The sequence below is a fragment of the Fomitopsis serialis genome (assembly GCF_022376445.1).
Source record: "Fomitopsis serialis strain Sig1Antser10 chromosome Unknown B0H18scaffold_2, whole genome shotgun sequence".
Taxonomy (NCBI): domain Eukaryota; kingdom Fungi; phylum Basidiomycota; class Agaricomycetes; order Polyporales; family Fomitopsidaceae; genus Fomitopsis; species Fomitopsis serialis.
The window spans coordinates 757,859-774,060 of NW_025954962.1; the positions used below are offsets into that span (position 1 = coordinate 757,859).

A 16,202-nucleotide genomic window follows, 5' to 3' on the forward strand; every position below is an offset into this window, starting at 1 on the left:
GACCTCCGAGACGGTATGTCTGCCAAACAACTCGTCTGGATCAATATTGCTAGGGTTCTCGATGGGTCCAACACGGTATCCATGGAGGATGCGGTGGACACTGATCTTCCTACGGGCCATGGGCTGCCATTTCCTTGAGGAACGCGGATACCATTGGGAACCTCCGGAGAGCCAGCTTTAGATAATCCTGCGGACGAGGATGAAGAAGCGACTGTTCGAGACATGTGCCGGCAGAGAAAGCCGGATCAGAGAACAAGTATGACGGCAGAACGCTTGCTGAGGGACCTGTGAGGGTATAGCGCGTCTTGTCCAGCGTTGTGGCCAACGTTGTGAGACGTCCGAGTCGGCGCGAGCACTGTTACACGATTACTAAATGCAGTATGTACGTGGACCTATGCATGTAACAGTGCAGCGCGTCCTAAGTAAGTTATCATATATTCACCAGAGCTCTGCTTCATACCATGACTTCTTTGAGGGTCGAGTTACAATTATTGCAGAGCATCTTGCCGTCCGAACTTCATGACGACGTTCACTTCCGGGATCGTACAACTGCAGGATACCATGACTGTCAACAGTAGTGTACATGCTATGCGTTATTCAATTGGAACGACCCGACTAGTAATCAGACGGAATAAGGAGAACACGACGACTATAGTACTCATTAGAAGTGGCGATGGACGCGGACAGATGAAGGAAGCGGCAAGTGCGGTACTGTGGCCGCGACTACTCGACTTTATTTAATGGGCCGCGGCCCCGAAGTCGATCCAGATCCCGCCTCCGTTACGTCTGTCTCTCCAGCAGGCTTTTTGGGCCCAGAAGCATCACTGCTCAGGCTCGTCGTGCTGCTAGCTGCGGGCCGTGATGTCCCATTGCTTTGCAATGGCCGTTGCGGGGACGCGGGCAACGAGGAAGCACCTGCTAAGCGTTGATCCAACGCTTTCAGCGCCATAGCCCTGCGCGAAGTAAGCACCACCAAGGTCAACGCCATCCATGCTGAGACAAGATCAAATTAGTGCCTGCCTTCTCCTCTCTGCTTCTGCGCGTGCACCTCCTGGTACAGCAGCGTATCCACCAGACTCGACGTCCGAGCCGCCTAACGGGATCAAATGGAACCTGGAAGCCAGCATGTAGGCTGTGTTTGAAAGCCAGGTAAGGGGTCCGCTGAATATCAGATAACGCAGTGAGCAACTAGTAGCGGCGAAGTTGACATCACTTACTGAAGGAGCGGCGGGAACCACGTAATGAATGCAAAAGTTTCACTCCTGTCCCCGTACAGAGGGCCACCGCCTAGGTCGCCGATATTCTTCTTGTAGAACCGTAGCCAGATGTACGATACCAGCCATCCAAATTGGATGACGATGAACGGACATTGGAATCCGATGATGCACATCACTGTCGAGAATGTGACATACGCCATGGGCAGGGTCTTCGACGACTATAAGGATACAGTACATAGAACAAGACGACGGGACGGACCTTTACTCTGGCCTTGAGGACACCAAACAGTTGCACTTGGTGTTCCGGTATGATTTGCCGGAACGCGACGAGGACGCCAATCTGCAACGCCATTTGACCATGGTACTGTTGGCCGTACCTAAGGCAGTCTTAGAAGATTCAAGCGTATTGATGTGAATGGCCTCTCACAGGAACACTGGTAAGCGCAGGACGATGTATTCAATCCAGTTCAGGCCGAACGCGATGATGTTCGAGACGGTAATGGTGACGGCAATGAACTTGAGCAATTCCACAGCACCCCATAGTCGTTCAAGGTATCTGAGAGAGGCTGGGATTACGAGGAGAGTAAACAGAAGCTGTCAACATATCAGCACTCGCCACGCTATCACGACGAAGTACTCACCTCTACGACGGTAGTCTCCACGAAAGCAGATGTCAGGAAGGTCCACGGATAGAATATACTTGACCCAGGAACGAGCACAAGATATGGCGCAGGGTAGCCCGACCAGGTCAGGATGTAGTACAGCAGAGAAAAGAAGACAGTAGCAGCGGTGTAGGCTCGAGTTGCCGGGGGAATGGCCGCGACGAATTGAGCGGGGGAAAACGACAGCACCGCCATTTGTGCTCACGCGTGCTTGATCCCTGTGCGTATGCTACTTCGTGGTCTTGGAAGACCAGTTCCTGCCGGTACAAGAGCCGAGGTGAGGGATGGGACGGGAGTGGATGCGGGAACCAGGCGGCTCGAGGAGACCTGGCCAGCACGGCGTCTGCAGGAAGCAGTCCGACGCGTGACCCAGACAGCGCGGGGAACGCGCGAAGTCGTGACGTTGTGACACTCGCGTCTTGCTCATGATCCACATCCACGACGTCCATGTCCGACTATGACTTTCGCCCTGGCGGCGCCCTCAAACTGAGAGGTGTTGCCGAGGGTGGGATTGTCAAGAAGTGAGCCTGCTTTCTTCCTCTGTCTCATCGTTGTCTCATCGCAAACAGGAAGAAGCAGAAGTCGAAATCGAAGGCCAAGGAGAAGGAAAAGAGTGCAGAGGATGAGCTTGCGAAGGAGATAGAGTTGCTCAAGCAGGAGGAAATTGTCAAGAGTTCATCTCCATCGGGCAGTGGTAGAAACTCCCCGGCGATCGCAAGTAGCAGTAGCGACAGGAAGACGACAGCGGAGAAGAGGTTCGAGGAGGTCCAAAGGAAGCGGGTACGGGTCAGCTTGTCTTGGGTTGCGTATTCATCGCTCATGATTTGATAGCTCGCTGAGAAGGTGGCGAGGCTGGCCAACAAGACCCACAAGGACCGTGTACACGAATTCAACAGTAAGCTGGAGGCTCTCAGCGAGCACCATGACATCCCCAAGGTACGTTTGCCGCCGTCGCATGTTGTAACAGTGGTTGACCTCTGCCATCTCCTCAGGTGGGACCGGGCTAATACGCCTCTACTGTACTGCGCCTCGTCTGTATCACTGCTCTTTGTAAACTATTCCATCTCGTCAAAATGGAAGTCATTTCGCGGTGGACTTGCTGTCGCTGCACGCTGTATGTCAGTCAGAGAAATGAAGGGTGTTGGATGAGCCGTCGTATGCGGATATTACCGTCCATGCCGTATCACTGTTTATCATGTATTTGTCGCTTGACGGAATTAGAATAAGTAGGACCTATAAACGTGACCACCCGCTTCTGCACCTCACCCTCGTCCATGCTTCCTCTGCACAATCTCAACTAGTACCGCCATGAAAGCCGCTGTTGAAGCGGCCACCGACAAAAAGGGTCACGTATGCCCGCCGTCGAACGCGACGCATCCGCGCGACCGCTGGGAGGCGGCGTTTGTGTACTCGTTCATTTGCAAGTTCACTCAGCTGCGCGCGAAGGTTGAGGGCTTGGATTCACCCATGGCGTGAGTGCACCGCTAGTCTACTGGATGTTTCTGCATGGTCTGAACATGCTCGGGCGGCGTGGTAGACTGGAGGAGCGTTGCTCTCGCCAGAACCGAACCCGATAATTACCCAGATCCTGGCACGCTTCATACTGAACTTGAGACCACAGACGCGTAATCTCAGGTGAGCAACCGGTTTTGATCCTTTCTGGGGCATAGGAACTCGCTGCTGACGCGGTTCATTGTCCAGTTCGGACGTGATTTCTGATACTTTGGCCACCGTGACCCTGGAATACCTCAAAACCTCGGAGAGGAGCATCTTCTGGGATGAGGACCTGAAGGCGAACTTGAATCCCTTTTTGGAGATGCAGAGTGGGTTCTTTGCGGCGTCGTGGGATTTCAAGGTGAGTGGCGCGTTCGTCGTGCGCTGCGAAAGGCTCAATGCATCCGCGTGGGTCGACGTGCAGCTCAAAATTATGCGGCAACTCGTCGAGCTGCAGCTCTGCCATAGCGGACAGATCAAGGCCGTCATCGATCGCGCGTGGGGGGTCATTCACAACAAACACAAGAAGTCAGAGACGACTGCTTCGCCGCCTCCACCGAATGATCCTCAGAGCAGGGAGAACCTTCAAATGATACCGATGGGACAGGACAAGGACCGGAAACGCTATTGGGCTGTAGATGGTCCGTGCACCCGTTTTCTCTATTGCTACTGCGAGCCCAAGTATTTGCGCGTATTTGCCTTTGGGGCGAGACAATTCACCTGCAATCGGCATCTTGCGGTTCCCTTTATTCACTTCATATGTGTTTCGCAGGGACTCATAAGACCTCATCCTTTACCAGTTTCACCGCGTCTGTACGTGTCCACGAACCCATGGAAGATCACAGCTACCTTCCAAGCGATCTCTTCGACACGGGAAGAATATATCGCCACCATCGACCGGCTTCGGACCAGCGCGCCCAAGCTCAAGGAAGGTCAACGTCCATCGAAAATGGAGAATGCTCATATGTCTCTGGTTGAAGAGCTGGAGAAGCGTCTGGAAGCCATAGACGCTGATTTGCTTGTAAGTCTACGTTTCATGGTATCCTTCGGCATGCTGAGTTGATGGGACGCTGTCCCGGACACCGCATGCATGCCGGAGGGCAACCGAGCGATTCCTCATTGTATAGCTGTCAATTTCACGTGACTAATTGATACTCTTCAGCGTATTCAACGCGCTCGCAAGAAGCTGGAGATGCGCAACTTGATGATAGCCCAAGCGGAAGTGCGAGAGACTCGCACTCGGCGGAAGGCAACTCGACCAGATTACGCGTACATGAACGACCCGATTAGCGAGGTACGTTGACCGGTGAGCACTTTCGCAGTATAGCTAATATTCGTTCAGGACGAGCAAGACGAGTACCAGTATCAGGAGCAGGACGACGATGAGTACGACGACCATGGCGAGTTTGATGATATGGCGGGGTTCCGTTCTGGGGATTCGTCGACGTCGAATCGCTATGCGGCAACGGGAAAACGAAGGTCCTCTCGAGCAGCTGCTACCAACGGCCATCGCGACAGCAATGGAAATGGACGTGTGAGCGAATGGCGAGGTGAACGACGATCTTCGCGGTTGGGAGCGTCGGTGGAAACCCAATTGGACGAACCGCCACCCAAGAGGGCGCGGACAGAGGACAGCATGGTGAGCAGCAACTCTGCCGATGCTGCGCCGGCAACGCAGAACGGCAAAGGGAAGGGCCGTACTCCAGCAGTCATAAAGCCGACGGAGACAGCTGTAGAGGCGGTCCCGGGGAAGAAGAAGAGCAAGTTCTGGTATTATGCCGTGGAGCCAATTCCCGGTGCACCAGCTTCAGCAGCCCCGCCACCTGCGGCGCAAGTGTCGCTCCAGGACTCGGGAGAGGATGTGCCGATGAACGGTCTGCACCTTGACGATTACTCCGAGGCATCGCGAGAAAGTGCAGGCAGCGAGGATGTGGATATTTATCGGAGAAGCATAGAAGGCAGTTTATCCCCCGCTTCCGCAATGGACGAGTCGTAATCATAGTCTACTTATTCACGCTATCCCTACTGCATTCACCGGTCCGAGTCTTAGTCCCCACCGTAATAATATACGTCGCATATCTTGGATCCTGAATGCAGGTACACTGAACAGCAGCGTAGATCTCCCACTGATACGCCTCGCAACCAGACGGGCGAATGGATCCCGGGCGCAAGTCTGTTGAAGCTCTGCGCTGACTGAATTCGCACGACGGTCATTGGAGCGCTGGAAGCGATCTCAGATTGCGAGGCACCACTTACAAACTTGTCGATCGGGGTCGCCCGCCACCAGATCCGAGTCGTCGGTCCTCGCCGGACTGTCTGTCTTGCCCTCGTCCCCATCTCGACTTTATGCTCGCCAAAGCCGCGCGCAATGCGCTCCGCAAGCATGCAAGACTCCCCTCCCGACTCCGGCTTGACGCAAAGAGGGAGGCACCTCATCTGTTCTGCCGAGCCGCCACCGCCACAGCTACGGTCCCACTACCAGCTTCACGCGACGACTCAGACATCATAGTCTTATTCGACCAGCCCAACGTTGCGCAGTGGGCTGCCTCTTCATCCTCGACTGGACTCTTTGGGCACCCGGTGCTGACCAGCCCTTCGGCCTTCAATGCTCTGCCGACTCTACTCTCCGGCGCGCGCATGTTCTTACTGAGCGTGTTCTCAGAGCACGCGAGTCCCGGGAGGAGCTCTTCAAGGTCGTTAAGAACCTTGACAGGCTCAGTGATCTCCTATGTGGTGTCATCGACCTCGCAGAGCTCATTCGCAACGCTCATCCCGACAAAGCTTGGGTACGAAGTGCCGATGAAGTTTACGAACAGTTATGCGAGTTCATGAACGTATTGAATACTCACGTCGGGTTATACGAGGTGCGTCTATCCTATCTTCCCGTCGGATTGGGGTACGAAACCAGCTATAGGTCTTGCATATGGTCCTCTCCGACCGGAGGTCGTGAAGTCTCTCGGGCCAGAGGCGCACCAGACTGCACTCATATTCTGGAGAGATTTGAGAAGTCGGGATAGACTTGCCCCCACAGCAACGCGACCGGTTTGTCTCCCTGTCTACAGAGATCCTCCTACTAGGGCGGCAGTTCCTCAACGAAACGGCGACCGCCAGAGCTCCGGCCGTGATCAAGCCCGAAGAGCTCCAGGGTCTGAAGGATATGGGCATGGGCGCGCGATTACGATTGCAAGCACAGGTAACGAAACGGACCTTCTCGTTTACCCGGGGTCGCTGCAAGCCCAGATGATCATGCGCGCAGCACCGGCAGAGGAGCCTCGGCGGAAGGTGTACATGGCGGCCAACGCCAGTTCACCGGAGCAAGTAGAGGTTCTGGAGAAGCTGCTGCGAGCGCGCGGGGAGCTGGCCCGACTAGTGGGGAAGAGCAGTTTCGCGCATATGACATTAGGCGATAAGATGGCGAAGTCACCGGGTGCGTATTGACAGTTGTGCATCTCGGCGATGCTGAACCTATTGCGTCTACTAGAGAACGTCCAACGATTCCTAGATGCGCTCTTAGACCACACCCGACCATACGCTAGAAGCGCACTACGCACGCTCAGTGTGCGGAAGCAAGCGCACCTTCATACACCACCATACCCTACCATCCAGCTGGGACAGGATTACTACTGTCCCCCAGAACCTCCCGCACCCCCTGTCGCGCTACCTCCACTTACTCTCGGCACTGTCTTCATGGGTCTCTCGAGACTATTCCAGAACCTCTAGGGATATCTCTGCGATTAGCGGATGTCACTCCTGGAGAAGTTGGCATAGCGACGTCCGGAAACTGAGGTGGTAGACGAGGACTCTGGCGTGCTCGGGTGGATCTACGCCGACCTCTTCGCGCGGAGAGGAAGCCCAGCGGCGCCGCACATTATACTGTGCGATGTTCGCGCCGCGTGGACGATGACGACGTTGAGGGCGACCTGTCTATGCTAACGAGTATGACAAAGCCGCCATGCAGACGTCTCGCGTCTTCGAGGCCGCTCACAGGCGGCAGTTCTCCGGACAGGAGGGCACGTTTCAGCTGCCGGTGGTCGTGCTGCTCTGCGAGTTCGCGAGACCAACCGTCGGACGCGGGCCCACCGTGCTAGAGTGGCACGAAGTCATGACACTCTTCCACGAAATGGGTCACGCGATGCATTGTACGTCGATAGCTTTCGTATATACATGCGTTACTCATGACATGTTGTAGCTATGATCGGCCGAACCGAGTACCAGAACGTATCCGGCACCCGCTGCGCTACCGACTTCGTCGAGCTCCCGTCCATCCTCATGGAGCATTTCCTCAACTCCCCTGCCGTCCTCTCCCTTTTCGACCCCAACGGCTCGCTCTACATCCGCCAAACCGGGAACCACCACGAGGACCCTTGCCGCTCCATCGATACCCACACGCAGATCCTTCTCGCCTCGCTAGACCAGATCTACCACTCACCTGCGGTGCTGGATAGCCAGTTCAACTCGACGACTGCCTTGGCAAAGTTATACGAGATGCGTGGGCTCATCCCCTACGTCCCTGGTACATCATGGCAGACCCAATTTGGTCACTTGTTCGGGTATGGCGCCACGTACTATTCCTATCTCTTCGACCGCGCCATAGCTTCTAGAGTATGGCGGAAGCTCTTTTCTCTGGATCCCCTAAATAGGGAGACTGGAGAACGGTTCAAACGTGAGGTCTTGCGACATGGTGGTGGTAAGGATCCTTGGAATATGGTCAGCACATTGCTCGACTCGCCTGATCTGCGAGCTGGTGATGCCGAGGCGATGGAGAAAGTGGGTAAATGGAGAATAGAAGACGATGTATCTTTGTCCGGGAGACACTAGGAGTTATCGCATCGCAATGCTACTGACCCTTGGTCACGGTGCACCCGACTTTGTTGATCACATTTCTGGATGCCTACCTCTATACTGTTATTGACGCTTTGAGGGCGATCCACGATGACGAAGTGCGAGAAAACGGCGAGGCTCGAGCATAGATTAAGAATAAAGTATCGACAGCAACACAGCATCAGACACAGCACAAACGAGGATAGCGGGAGCATAGAGCAAATGTGACCGGAGCGTGACTGCCGAAGACGAGGGCCAACAGACACGGAGGAACAGGGTCAGAAGACCTCGAATGAAGCCACTGGAACGAAGGGTATAGTGTAGTCGCCCAGCATAGGCGCATCCTTTTGCTGCAGAGACGAAGCGAAGGCAGTAGGGATTTGGATCGTGGTATCGATGTCGCCCATGAAGGAGGCCGAATAGTCCGCATAACTATCTCCGAACATGCTGTCCAGTCCTGCGTCTTTATTGAAGACGCTGTTCAGATCTGTATACAGGTCGAACGTCGAGCCTTCAAGTGAGAATGGAACGTCTGGTAAGGATGTCGGCAGCATGGGCGGTGTGAGCAGCAAGTCAGAATCGGATGATGAACTCGACATCGAAGAGACGGAGCGAATTGACGATAATGATGACATTCGCGACAGCAAGGGTGAGGGGCTCGGGGACGGAGTGGAGACTGGCGATGTGGATGGTTCCGGTGAAGTGGATATCTCCCGGGATGATGGCGTACAAGATGCTGTAGCGGCGTCGATACAGGATGCTGGTGACGCGCGGATGGATGCAGAGGGCCTTTGTCTGTTAGGTTTGCCCCTGGGATACGGTTGACCTGTATGCGCTGCGTCCAAAAGAGTAGACGGACCCCGGGGTGCAGTTGCACGTGATGTCGTGTTCCTTTGGGGTTGAAACGACAAGCGAACCCTTCGTCGTGGAGTGGTAGGTGAGTTTGCCTTCGTCTGAGCCAACCAGGCGTCACAGCCGTCCACGGAAATCTGCCTCGAGGTGCGTGGTCTGATACCTCTTCGGCGAGTCCTTGGGCTAGTGAAACATCCCTCCGAATGACACGCTGCCATGCCATCCGAACGTTGCCGGTTCACGGGTTGACAATGGGCCTCTGCATGCGTACGACCGAGTGAATGCGATGGTGCACGGAGGAGAGCCGGCAACGGGGCAGTGGGAGGTACAATCGCGAAACCGACCGAAGGACGAGGACGATCCTCAGGCGGCTTATCTGTCAGGCGTGGGCTTGTTTGCATCCCATCATGGAGACTGAGTTGCCCCAGACAAGTGAGGAGATCACCTGCATCGACGTCGTGGCATCTCCTGGAAGATGTTACGGCACAGCGTGACCAGGGGACTAGAAACCTGCGTGATGGTCCGGAAATAGGGAAAGGGTCGTAATCGCACAAGGGAGGATAGCAAACTGGGTACGCGTGTGGAGGGCGCTCCGAGTTGAAGGGCCCAAATGTCGGAACAGAGTCTGAGGAAGTGTGGTGCTGATAATGCAATACTTAAGCATCCAAGGTCAGACATCATGTTGATTGGGCTTACTGCATCGTCGACTAGAATGTCCTCCTTGGCAACTACATAGGTATCCAAAATCCTGGCCAGTGATGCTGCCAGGTCAGGAGGGAGCGACGCGTTGTTACTGTTGTCGCTGACAGAATTTGTGACTGCACTGGCGGGGTTGGCTTTTTTGGACCGACTACGCCGATTCTGGAACTAGTTTGTGTGAGCAAATTCAATGACCGATTTGTTTTTCACCTCGCTTACCCAGACGTTAATCTGTTTATACTCCATACCGGTCTGGCTGGCGAGTGCCTGCTTTTCAGCACGCGTTGGTCGTGGATTGCGTTCGAAGAATTCTTCGAGAGTGGGTACGGCAGTCTAGAGTTTGCTCAGATAATTTGTACAATGTACAACGAACATCACGCTCACCTGATTGAACGGTCGTTTAATTGGTTGTTCAGGGTATTGTTGAGCCTCGCGAATATCGCGGATGCGCGAAGCAACTGTGCCAATGATTTCAGATCGCCAACTCTGGAGGGTCTTCAGGTACCTGGTGACTAGAACTGTGCAGAACTTTGCCCCCAGATTAACAACACCCGTGTGACCAGAAGGCTCCGCCTGAGCGTAAGCTTGTAGGGCATGTCGACTGTGTAGCTCATACTGGCTTCTTAGCCGCAGTGCAGTGCGACAATATGCTGAAGATATTTTCTCGGCTACCGTAGATCGAAGACCCAGAGCAATGAGATCAGAAGAAATGGGTTGTGGCACGGAGAAGGTTGGCGCCAACGGAGGCTGCACAGGTAGAGGTTGTGACGGCCGCGAAGAAAGCCTCTTGGACGCCGCGGTCGCGATCTTGAAGGCACTAGACGCGATGCGCCGTAGCGTCATCATCTCTGTAGACAGCGACATGGCAGGGCGAGAGTTTGAGGGATGGGGAGCGGGGATATCAACGCAAAGACAAGCACTCGAGTACCAGTACTTCAATAGCCTGTCTGAGCGTGCGAACTGCACCGGACTGTGGTCCAATCGGAGCTCGAGGACAATAGACATTTCCTGGGGCACATGACTACAGCCGTTTGCACCCGAGGTCCCGAAGGAACCCGATGTGGCGAACAATGCTTGTTGCGCACGTGCAACGGGGGACAATGGACGCGGATTTGATTCGTGCCATTTACATACTGGGAACAAATATTTGGGAGGCCATCACGAGTACCAAATATTTGCACCTGTGGTCGTTCCCTCAAGCGCTCAAGCGGTAGAATCTTATATGGTTGCCCACGGTGTGGTCGTAAGTCGTAAATCCCCCAGCCAGCCATCCCATCGCTATGACTTCAATCCGAGAACGCCTGCTTGCAATCGAGGCTGAATTTCTCTCTTCTGTCGTGTCCGGGACTGCTGCTCTGGAAACTTTCAGTGACCAATGGCGCGACATTCTTGCGGACGTCGCCAGTGCCGTGGAGATGTCGAACTTGGACGAAGAAACTATCTCTCTGGCTCATGCTGTGTCGTCCAACATTGACGCGTTCGCCTCGTCTTTCGAGGACTTCTTTGTTGCGGCCGACGAGATACAAACCACCATGGACACCGAACTCGAGGATGCGTTGAGTCGGTTAGTGCTTGGCACCGACGAAGGCGAACAAGATTTGTCAATGGCTATGAAACCTTCACCCTTTATCACTTCCGCCGAGTCTTCCTTAGAAGAAAAGCCTACATGGCGTTCTGGTCAGTATCGCTATGTGTGAATACTTTCTATGCTGATGCCGCCGCTTGTGGCAGCTTCTTACCCATCTCCGGCTAGTTCCAGAACACCCTCGTTGGTGTCTGATTCTTGGTCCGAGGACAGTGACGATGAAGACGACGACGTATTTCTGGATCTCTCTCATAAACGTCTTCGTCAGGAAGACGACCCCGAGGAGCTTATTCCCTGTCACAAACGACGCCGGTATGTATCAGAATGTTCTCATAGGTAGCAACATTCATCGGGTCATAGATTCATCTCGTATACATCCACCGACACATGCATGTCATGGCTGCATGGACTCGATTCTCATGACGCCCCGGAAGTCCGGGGGGTTGCCCCACGCAAGATACTACCCCTTCCTTCTCGTACATCATCCGTCAGCACGGAGTTGAACTCGAGCCTGCGACCCTGCGTTTCTCAGCGCAAGCGTCGCCTATCCCAGACCGACGCGTATCCGGCCCCGAAGCGGCCTCGCGGTATCAACACGGACACCAGGAGGCAGGCGGTCTCAGCTCCTCTTACAGGCGAGGCCAACGACCTCGAAGAGCAGACGCATGATATCGTTCGCTGGGCCTGGGATTACAAGACTATTGCGCCGGCCACATACGCGCCACCGGATCCTTCCATCCCCATGGAAGTGCGTGTGGGTTGGGGTCGCCCTGCTGCCTCTGAGCTTACTAGCAGTTCTATGGCGGGCTGCTGTTCCGGTACGGACACTGTCTCGGTTCGTTTGCTGCTGCGTAGCTCTGATCCTTGTTTCACCTTCAGTGACGGCGAGCGATAAAGCACTGAAGGAGAAGCGAAAATCGGGGACTTTGGCTGAGGTCGCCTCCAGCGCTGATACCGACGCAGTTGATCCCTCAAGCAACGAGACCTCTTCTGGAACAAGCGTCGCTATGGCCTCAGTCCCGCTGGCCGGCACTGATGATATGCCCATTCACGATATCGAAGAAACCTCACGAGCCCCGGTGACATTGGCCGCTGGACCGACCAGGTCCTCGATGGTCGCATTCCCTGACTCTCCGACTTCGCTTTCCTCTATGCACGTCATGCCTGGAACTGGAAGCGAACAAGTTTCTTCTAACATGTGGGACGGACCACATAGCCGGTCTCAATCTCCGTTGGGGGCGCCTCCTTCTTTCGATAGCGCCGTGGCCAACCCTTCACTGGTTCCGCCCAGCTACACTGTGGATGACCCATATTTGCCATCGGGCTCCATTACTCCTCCACCTCCCTACCGTCTTGCATCCGAAACGAAGGCTGGCACGAGCGACAACATAGCCGCCAACGCACTGGACGTAATGGCTCTCTTCGCTGAGCTGCTTCCTCTCGCCTTCCACGGGCAGAAGCGTGGTTTCTCCGAGGCATTCCACCAACATGTGCAGGTCCCGCAGGCGGGCATGGCGATCGCCGTCTAAGTAGGTAAGTCTCAATTTTGTCTCGGTGTCATGAAATCTCACCTTTCTCACATAGGTATTCGGCACTTACCTCGTCTGTATCCTTATTGTATTTATCGCCTGCTTCCCGTCTATACCCTACTGAGTTCGCTACTATACCCCTTCCCCGTCGTTGCCGCGTCTCCGCGCGGTGCGTGCGTAATATATGGTGTCATCGAGACCTGTTGGGGTCTGCTTTGATATCGAACATATGTCCAGTACGTTCATCAACGCGGGGAGAATGAGAAGGTTCAGCCAGTTTCGATCACGATCGCGATCGTTGTTGGCCACTGCGGCTGAACGGAACTGCCCGATGGCTACTGTGGCACTCGGAACTACCCGGTGGCTACTGTGGCACTCGCCACTCGTTGTCCATTAGTACTTAGTACCGAAGGCAGGCTGGCCAAAATCTATTTGCCCTGCCTCCGATGACGATGGGACTCACTGTGTCGATGTTACAATTTATAAGTGTGTGAGGCCGCCCTGGTGCGCTGCGGAAATGTCGTAAATATGCAGCACGCCTCAACGGCGTAGCGCGTGGCGCGGGCTTCGGATGAACCTAGAAACCTGCCTAAAAAGGGAAATGACGTTACTCATTCCGCATGACTACTCACAGTCGACGGCTGCAGCTGCCGCGGGGGGTTCGGGGCCTCTGGAGCTTTGGCGGGCCTACGGAGCTGCTCGGCACTCTCACTTCAGATGCGCGGGGCACTCATATTGCATGGGTCTCCGTCCGACCCACACGGATGTGACCAACTATATAATCAGGGGTCCTGCACGCACCTGTGCCCGCTGTACCTCCGCCTTACCCATGGCATCCACTGACTCCCAGACACAAGTTGCTGAGCCTGCGCTCGACGCCCCAAATGCTGCCTCCGCTCCAGCGTACGAGCATGATCGTCAGTCCCATGACAGCGGCCGAGAGGCCACACTGACCTCTGGTCTGGACGACTCAGAAAAGGCCAAAAAGTCATCACCTGAGAAGCAAGAGCGCGCAAGCGAAGATGACGGTGTCATCATAGTCGATTGGGAGGGTCCGGACGATCCAGCCAATCCGAGAAAGTGCGTCCTTCAACGCTTCGTCAATCGTCAGTAATCCGAACATACACATCCAGTTGGTCGACGAAGAAAAAGTGGGCTGCCGCGGTCACTGTGTCGGCATTTACCTTCATCTCGCCAATATCGTCGTCTATGGTCGCCCCGGCAGCCGAACAGATCGCTGAACAGTTCCACATAACGAGCGGCGCCATAACCAGTCTGACCGTATCGGTATTCGTTCTTGCCTATGGTGAGAACTTTGAATTTCCATCAGTGGCTTGAGAGCTCATGCACCGTCGTTAGCCGTCGGACCGCTCTTTCTAGGTCCCCTGAGCGAGATGTTTGGACGTGTTCATGTCCTCCGTGGCGGAAACTTGTGGTTTACTGGTCAGTCGATTCACACCTCATCGTGCGGTTCAGCCGCCGATTTACCACACTATATTTGCAGCATGGAACCTAGGCTGTGGCTTCTCGCAGAACACTGGCCAGCTGATCGCGTTCCGATTCCTCGCAGGCCTTGGCGGCAGCGCACCCATGGCAGTAAGCACCCTTGTGTTGAGAGCGTAGGCGCACCAACTAACCTTTGCCCTAGACTGGCGGTGCCGTCCTCAGTGACATGTGGCTACCAGAGCAGCGTGGGCAGGCCATCGCTATCTACTCTCTAGCACCTTTGTTGGGTCCGGTCATTGGTCCAGTGGCGGGAGGCTGGATCGCAGAACGGTCTACCTGGCGATGGGTCTTTTGGGCAACGACTATCGTCGCTGCATTGGTTCAGCTCTGCGGACTTATCTTCCTGAAAGAGAGTGAGTGTCTCCAACAATACGCTGTGCCTTAGCTCTGACCTTGTGTCCACTACAGCATATGCTCCGATACTCCTGGAGCAGAAGGCAGCCCGCATACGCCAGGGAATGGATCCCGAAAAAGGTGCCGTTCGGGAGGTCCGTAGTGCGCAATCGACCGGTAAACAGAAGTCAGTCTGGACGATGCTCACCACACCTCGTTACTGACTGCATGTGCAGCATGGGAACCCTATGGCGGAAGTCACTCACCCGCCCGTTCATCATGTTCGCGCATGAGCCCATCATCCAGCTGTTCGGCCTGTACATGGCCTTCATCTACGGTGTCATCTACTGTATGTCCCGCGTTTTCACCGACATAGACAGCGAGCCTCATGATGACCTACAGTGGTATTGACGACCATTCCGGGTATCTTCTCTTCCGTGTACCATGAGGATGTCGGTATCGGTGGTTTGCACTACATCGCCCTTGGCCTTGGTACGTACCTTGTCTTAACTGAGCTTTATCTACCTACCTAACCTTCCCGCGCAGGACTGTTCGTTACCACGCAGATCAATGCCCGAGTGATCGACCGGATATACCGAAGGATGAAGGAGCATAACGGCGGAGTCGGCCTACCGGAGTTTAGATTGAGTATGTCCCACGTCGCAGCTGCGGTTACCTGCAACCTACTGACACGCATGAATGTTAGTAACTGTGTTCCCGGGCACCGCTTTGATTCCCGTTGGACTGCTCATGGCGGGTTGGGGAACGCACACCCACTGGATCGTCGTGGATATCGTGCGTAGAGCACCCTTGTCAGTCGAATAGCCACCTACTGACATACCGTCTCACAGGGTCTCGCAATGATCGGCTCCGGGATGATCCTGACGTTCCAGGGAATGCAAACCTACGTTATCGATGCCTTCACCTTGCATGCTGCGTCAGGTATGCTCCTCGACACCTACCGTATGTGACCGCCCATGCTGATCAATGTGAACAGCGCTCGCGGCCGTCTCGTTCCTCCGCTCAATAGCGGGTTTCGGATTCCCGCTATTCGCGCCTGCGATGTACAATGCGTTAGGCTATGGCGTGGGTGATACCATCCTGGCCGCGGTTGCGGTTGTCGTGGGACCACCAGCGTACGTGCCTTAGCACCATGGCCCGATGACGACGTTAGCTAACGAACCGTGATTGTAGGGTATTCACCTTCTGGAAGTACGGCGAGAGGATCCGCGGCATGAGCCAGCACGCTCGACGCGCGCCAGTCAAGAAGTGAGAACAGCGAGGGAAACAGCACACACATCCTCGAGGCTGCACAAAGCCGGAGCTTCAACGCTCACCTTCGCAATGACGGATCATGATACCATACCGGCATTCTACTACAGTGCCAACTGATGAGGGACGCACCTAGAATCGCAATGTCCATACGCGCTCGGTACCCAGATGCTAGGTTAGCATGGGACAGACTACCATACTGCATAGCATCATTCTTCTGCTACCATCTCAT

At 54.9% G+C, this 16,202-nt stretch overlaps 7 protein-coding genes across 7 annotated transcripts; 5 read left to right on the top strand and 2 right to left on the bottom strand.

Annotated features, from left to right (window-relative positions):
- Positions 1–533: 533 nt before the first annotated feature.
- On the bottom strand, positions 534–2,219 carry B0H18DRAFT_900569 (eukaryotic integral membrane protein). The gene is made up of 6 exons (XM_048041453.1): positions 1,859–2,219; positions 1,645–1,811; positions 1,477–1,594; positions 1,218–1,426; positions 1,021–1,161; positions 534–953 (listed from the first exon to the last, which is right to left on the bottom strand). The coding sequence occupies exons 1-6, from the start codon at positions 2,072–2,074 to the stop codon at positions 734–736; spliced, it is 1,071 nt and encodes a 356-aa protein (XP_047900376.1). The 5' UTR covers positions 2,075–2,219; the 3' UTR covers positions 534–733.
- A 70-nt stretch (positions 2,220–2,289) lies between these two features.
- B0H18DRAFT_969958 (uncharacterized protein) lies at positions 2,290–2,996 on the top strand. The gene is made up of 4 exons (XM_048043648.1): positions 2,290–2,400; positions 2,449–2,659; positions 2,711–2,815; positions 2,872–2,996. The coding sequence occupies exons 1-4, from the start codon at positions 2,327–2,329 to the stop codon at positions 2,884–2,886; spliced, it is 405 nt and encodes a 134-aa protein (XP_047900377.1). The 5' UTR covers positions 2,290–2,326; the 3' UTR covers positions 2,887–2,996.
- A 138-nt stretch (positions 2,997–3,134) lies between these two features.
- B0H18DRAFT_969961 (uncharacterized protein) lies at positions 3,135–5,592 on the top strand. Its single transcript, XM_048043649.1, has 7 exons — positions 3,135–3,325; positions 3,417–3,514; positions 3,581–3,734; positions 3,798–4,014; positions 4,174–4,394; positions 4,536–4,667; positions 4,716–5,592. The coding sequence occupies exons 1-7, from the start codon at positions 3,188–3,190 to the stop codon at positions 5,367–5,369; spliced, it is 1,614 nt and encodes a 537-aa protein (XP_047900378.1). The 5' UTR covers positions 3,135–3,187; the 3' UTR covers positions 5,370–5,592.
- Positions 5,593–5,649: 57 nt separating this feature from the next.
- On the top strand, positions 5,650–8,385 carry B0H18DRAFT_969964 (peptidase family M3-domain-containing protein). The gene is made up of 11 exons (XM_048043650.1): positions 5,650–6,012; positions 6,036–6,237; positions 6,288–6,299; positions 6,405–6,566; positions 6,614–6,800; positions 6,855–7,064; positions 7,094–7,131; positions 7,160–7,188; positions 7,221–7,281; positions 7,311–7,512; positions 7,563–8,385. The coding sequence occupies exons 1-11, from the start codon at positions 5,720–5,722 to the stop codon at positions 8,189–8,191; spliced, it is 2,025 nt and encodes a 674-aa protein (XP_047900379.1). The 5' UTR covers positions 5,650–5,719; the 3' UTR covers positions 8,192–8,385.
- Positions 8,315–10,646, bottom strand: B0H18DRAFT_969966 (uncharacterized protein). Its single transcript, XM_048043651.1, has 4 exons — positions 10,130–10,646; positions 9,965–10,078; positions 9,743–9,913; positions 8,315–9,687 (listed from the first exon to the last, which is right to left on the bottom strand). Exons 1-4 carry the CDS (start codon positions 10,607–10,609, stop codon positions 8,473–8,475), a joined length of 1,980 nt encoding a protein of 659 aa, XP_047900380.1. The 5' UTR covers positions 10,610–10,646; the 3' UTR covers positions 8,315–8,472.
- A 335-nt stretch (positions 10,647–10,981) lies between these two features.
- Positions 10,982–13,251, top strand: B0H18DRAFT_969968 (uncharacterized protein). Its single transcript, XM_048043652.1, has 5 exons — positions 10,982–11,422; positions 11,477–11,642; positions 11,691–12,148; positions 12,210–12,863; positions 12,915–13,251. The coding sequence occupies exons 1-4, from the start codon at positions 11,026–11,028 to the stop codon at positions 12,857–12,859; spliced, it is 1,671 nt and encodes a 556-aa protein (XP_047900381.1). The 5' UTR covers positions 10,982–11,025; the 3' UTR covers positions 12,860–12,863; positions 12,915–13,251.
- Positions 13,252–13,688: 437 nt separating this feature from the next.
- Positions 13,689–15,971, top strand: B0H18DRAFT_867271 (MFS polyamine transporter; the record flags this gene model as incomplete). The annotated part of the gene is made up of 13 exons (XM_048039849.1): positions 13,689–13,939; positions 13,993–14,165; positions 14,219–14,302; positions 14,364–14,455; positions 14,508–14,718; positions 14,774–14,885; positions 14,935–15,047; positions 15,101–15,190; positions 15,245–15,346; positions 15,405–15,493; positions 15,550–15,640; positions 15,696–15,834; positions 15,893–15,971. The coding sequence occupies 13 exons, from the start codon at positions 13,689–13,691 to the stop codon at positions 15,969–15,971; spliced, it is 1,626 nt and encodes a 541-aa protein (XP_047900382.1).
- Between the last annotated feature and the right edge of the window lie 231 nt (positions 15,972–16,202).

Coding starts and splice junctions, on each gene's coding strand:
- B0H18DRAFT_900569 (XM_048041453.1), bottom strand. CDS start 2,074: ATGGCGGTGCTGTCGTTTTCCCCCGCTCAATTCGTCGCGGCCATTCCC. Junction 1,595..1,644: donor CTGCGCTTACCAGTGTTCCT/GTGAGAGGCCAT, acceptor AGACTGCCTTAG/GTACGGCCAACAGTACCATG. Junction 1,162..1,217: donor TGGTTCCCGCCGCTCCTTCA/GTAAGTGATGTC, acceptor TCTGATATTCAG/CGGACCCCTTACCTGGCTTT.
- B0H18DRAFT_969958 (XM_048043648.1), top strand. CDS start 2,327: ATGTCCGACTATGACTTTCGCCCTGGCGGCGCCCTCAAACTGAGAGGT. Junction 2,401..2,448: donor GAGGGTGGGATTGTCAAGAA/GTGAGCCTGCTT, acceptor CATCGCAAACAG/GAAGAAGCAGAAGTCGAAAT. Junction 2,660..2,710: donor AGGAGGTCCAAAGGAAGCGG/GTACGGGTCAGC, acceptor ATGATTTGATAG/CTCGCTGAGAAGGTGGCGAG.
- B0H18DRAFT_969961 (XM_048043649.1), top strand. CDS start 3,188: ATGAAAGCCGCTGTTGAAGCGGCCACCGACAAAAAGGGTCACGTATGC. Junction 3,326..3,416: donor TCACTCAGCTGCGCGCGAAG/GTTGAGGGCTTG, acceptor GCGGCGTGGTAG/ACTGGAGGAGCGTTGCTCTC. Junction 3,515..3,580: donor CCACAGACGCGTAATCTCAG/GTGAGCAACCGG, acceptor TTCATTGTCCAG/TTCGGACGTGATTTCTGATA.
- B0H18DRAFT_969964 (XM_048043650.1), top strand. CDS start 5,720: ATGCTCGCCAAAGCCGCGCGCAATGCGCTCCGCAAGCATGCAAGACTC. Junction 6,567..6,613: donor GATTACGATTGCAAGCACAG/GTAACGAAACGG, acceptor CTGCAAGCCCAG/ATGATCATGCGCGCAGCACC. Junction 7,132..7,159: donor CGGATGTCACTCCTGGAGAA/GTTGGCATAGCG, acceptor CCGGAAACTGAG/GTGGTAGACGAGGACTCTGG.
- B0H18DRAFT_969966 (XM_048043651.1), bottom strand. CDS start 10,609: ATGTCGCTGTCTACAGAGATGATGACGCTACGGCGCATCGCGTCTAGT. Junction 10,079..10,129: donor TTAAACGACCGTTCAATCAG/GTGAGCGTGATG, acceptor AGCAAACTCTAG/ACTGCCGTACCCACTCTCGA. Junction 9,914..9,964: donor ATAAACAGATTAACGTCTGG/GTAAGCGAGGTG, acceptor CACACAAACTAG/TTCCAGAATCGGCGTAGTCG.
- B0H18DRAFT_969968 (XM_048043652.1), top strand. CDS start 11,026: ATGACTTCAATCCGAGAACGCCTGCTTGCAATCGAGGCTGAATTTCTC. Junction 11,423..11,476: donor AAAGCCTACATGGCGTTCTG/GTCAGTATCGCT, acceptor CGCTTGTGGCAG/CTTCTTACCCATCTCCGGCT. Junction 12,149..12,209: donor TATGGCGGGCTGCTGTTCCG/GTACGGACACTG, acceptor TTTCACCTTCAG/TGACGGCGAGCGATAAAGCA.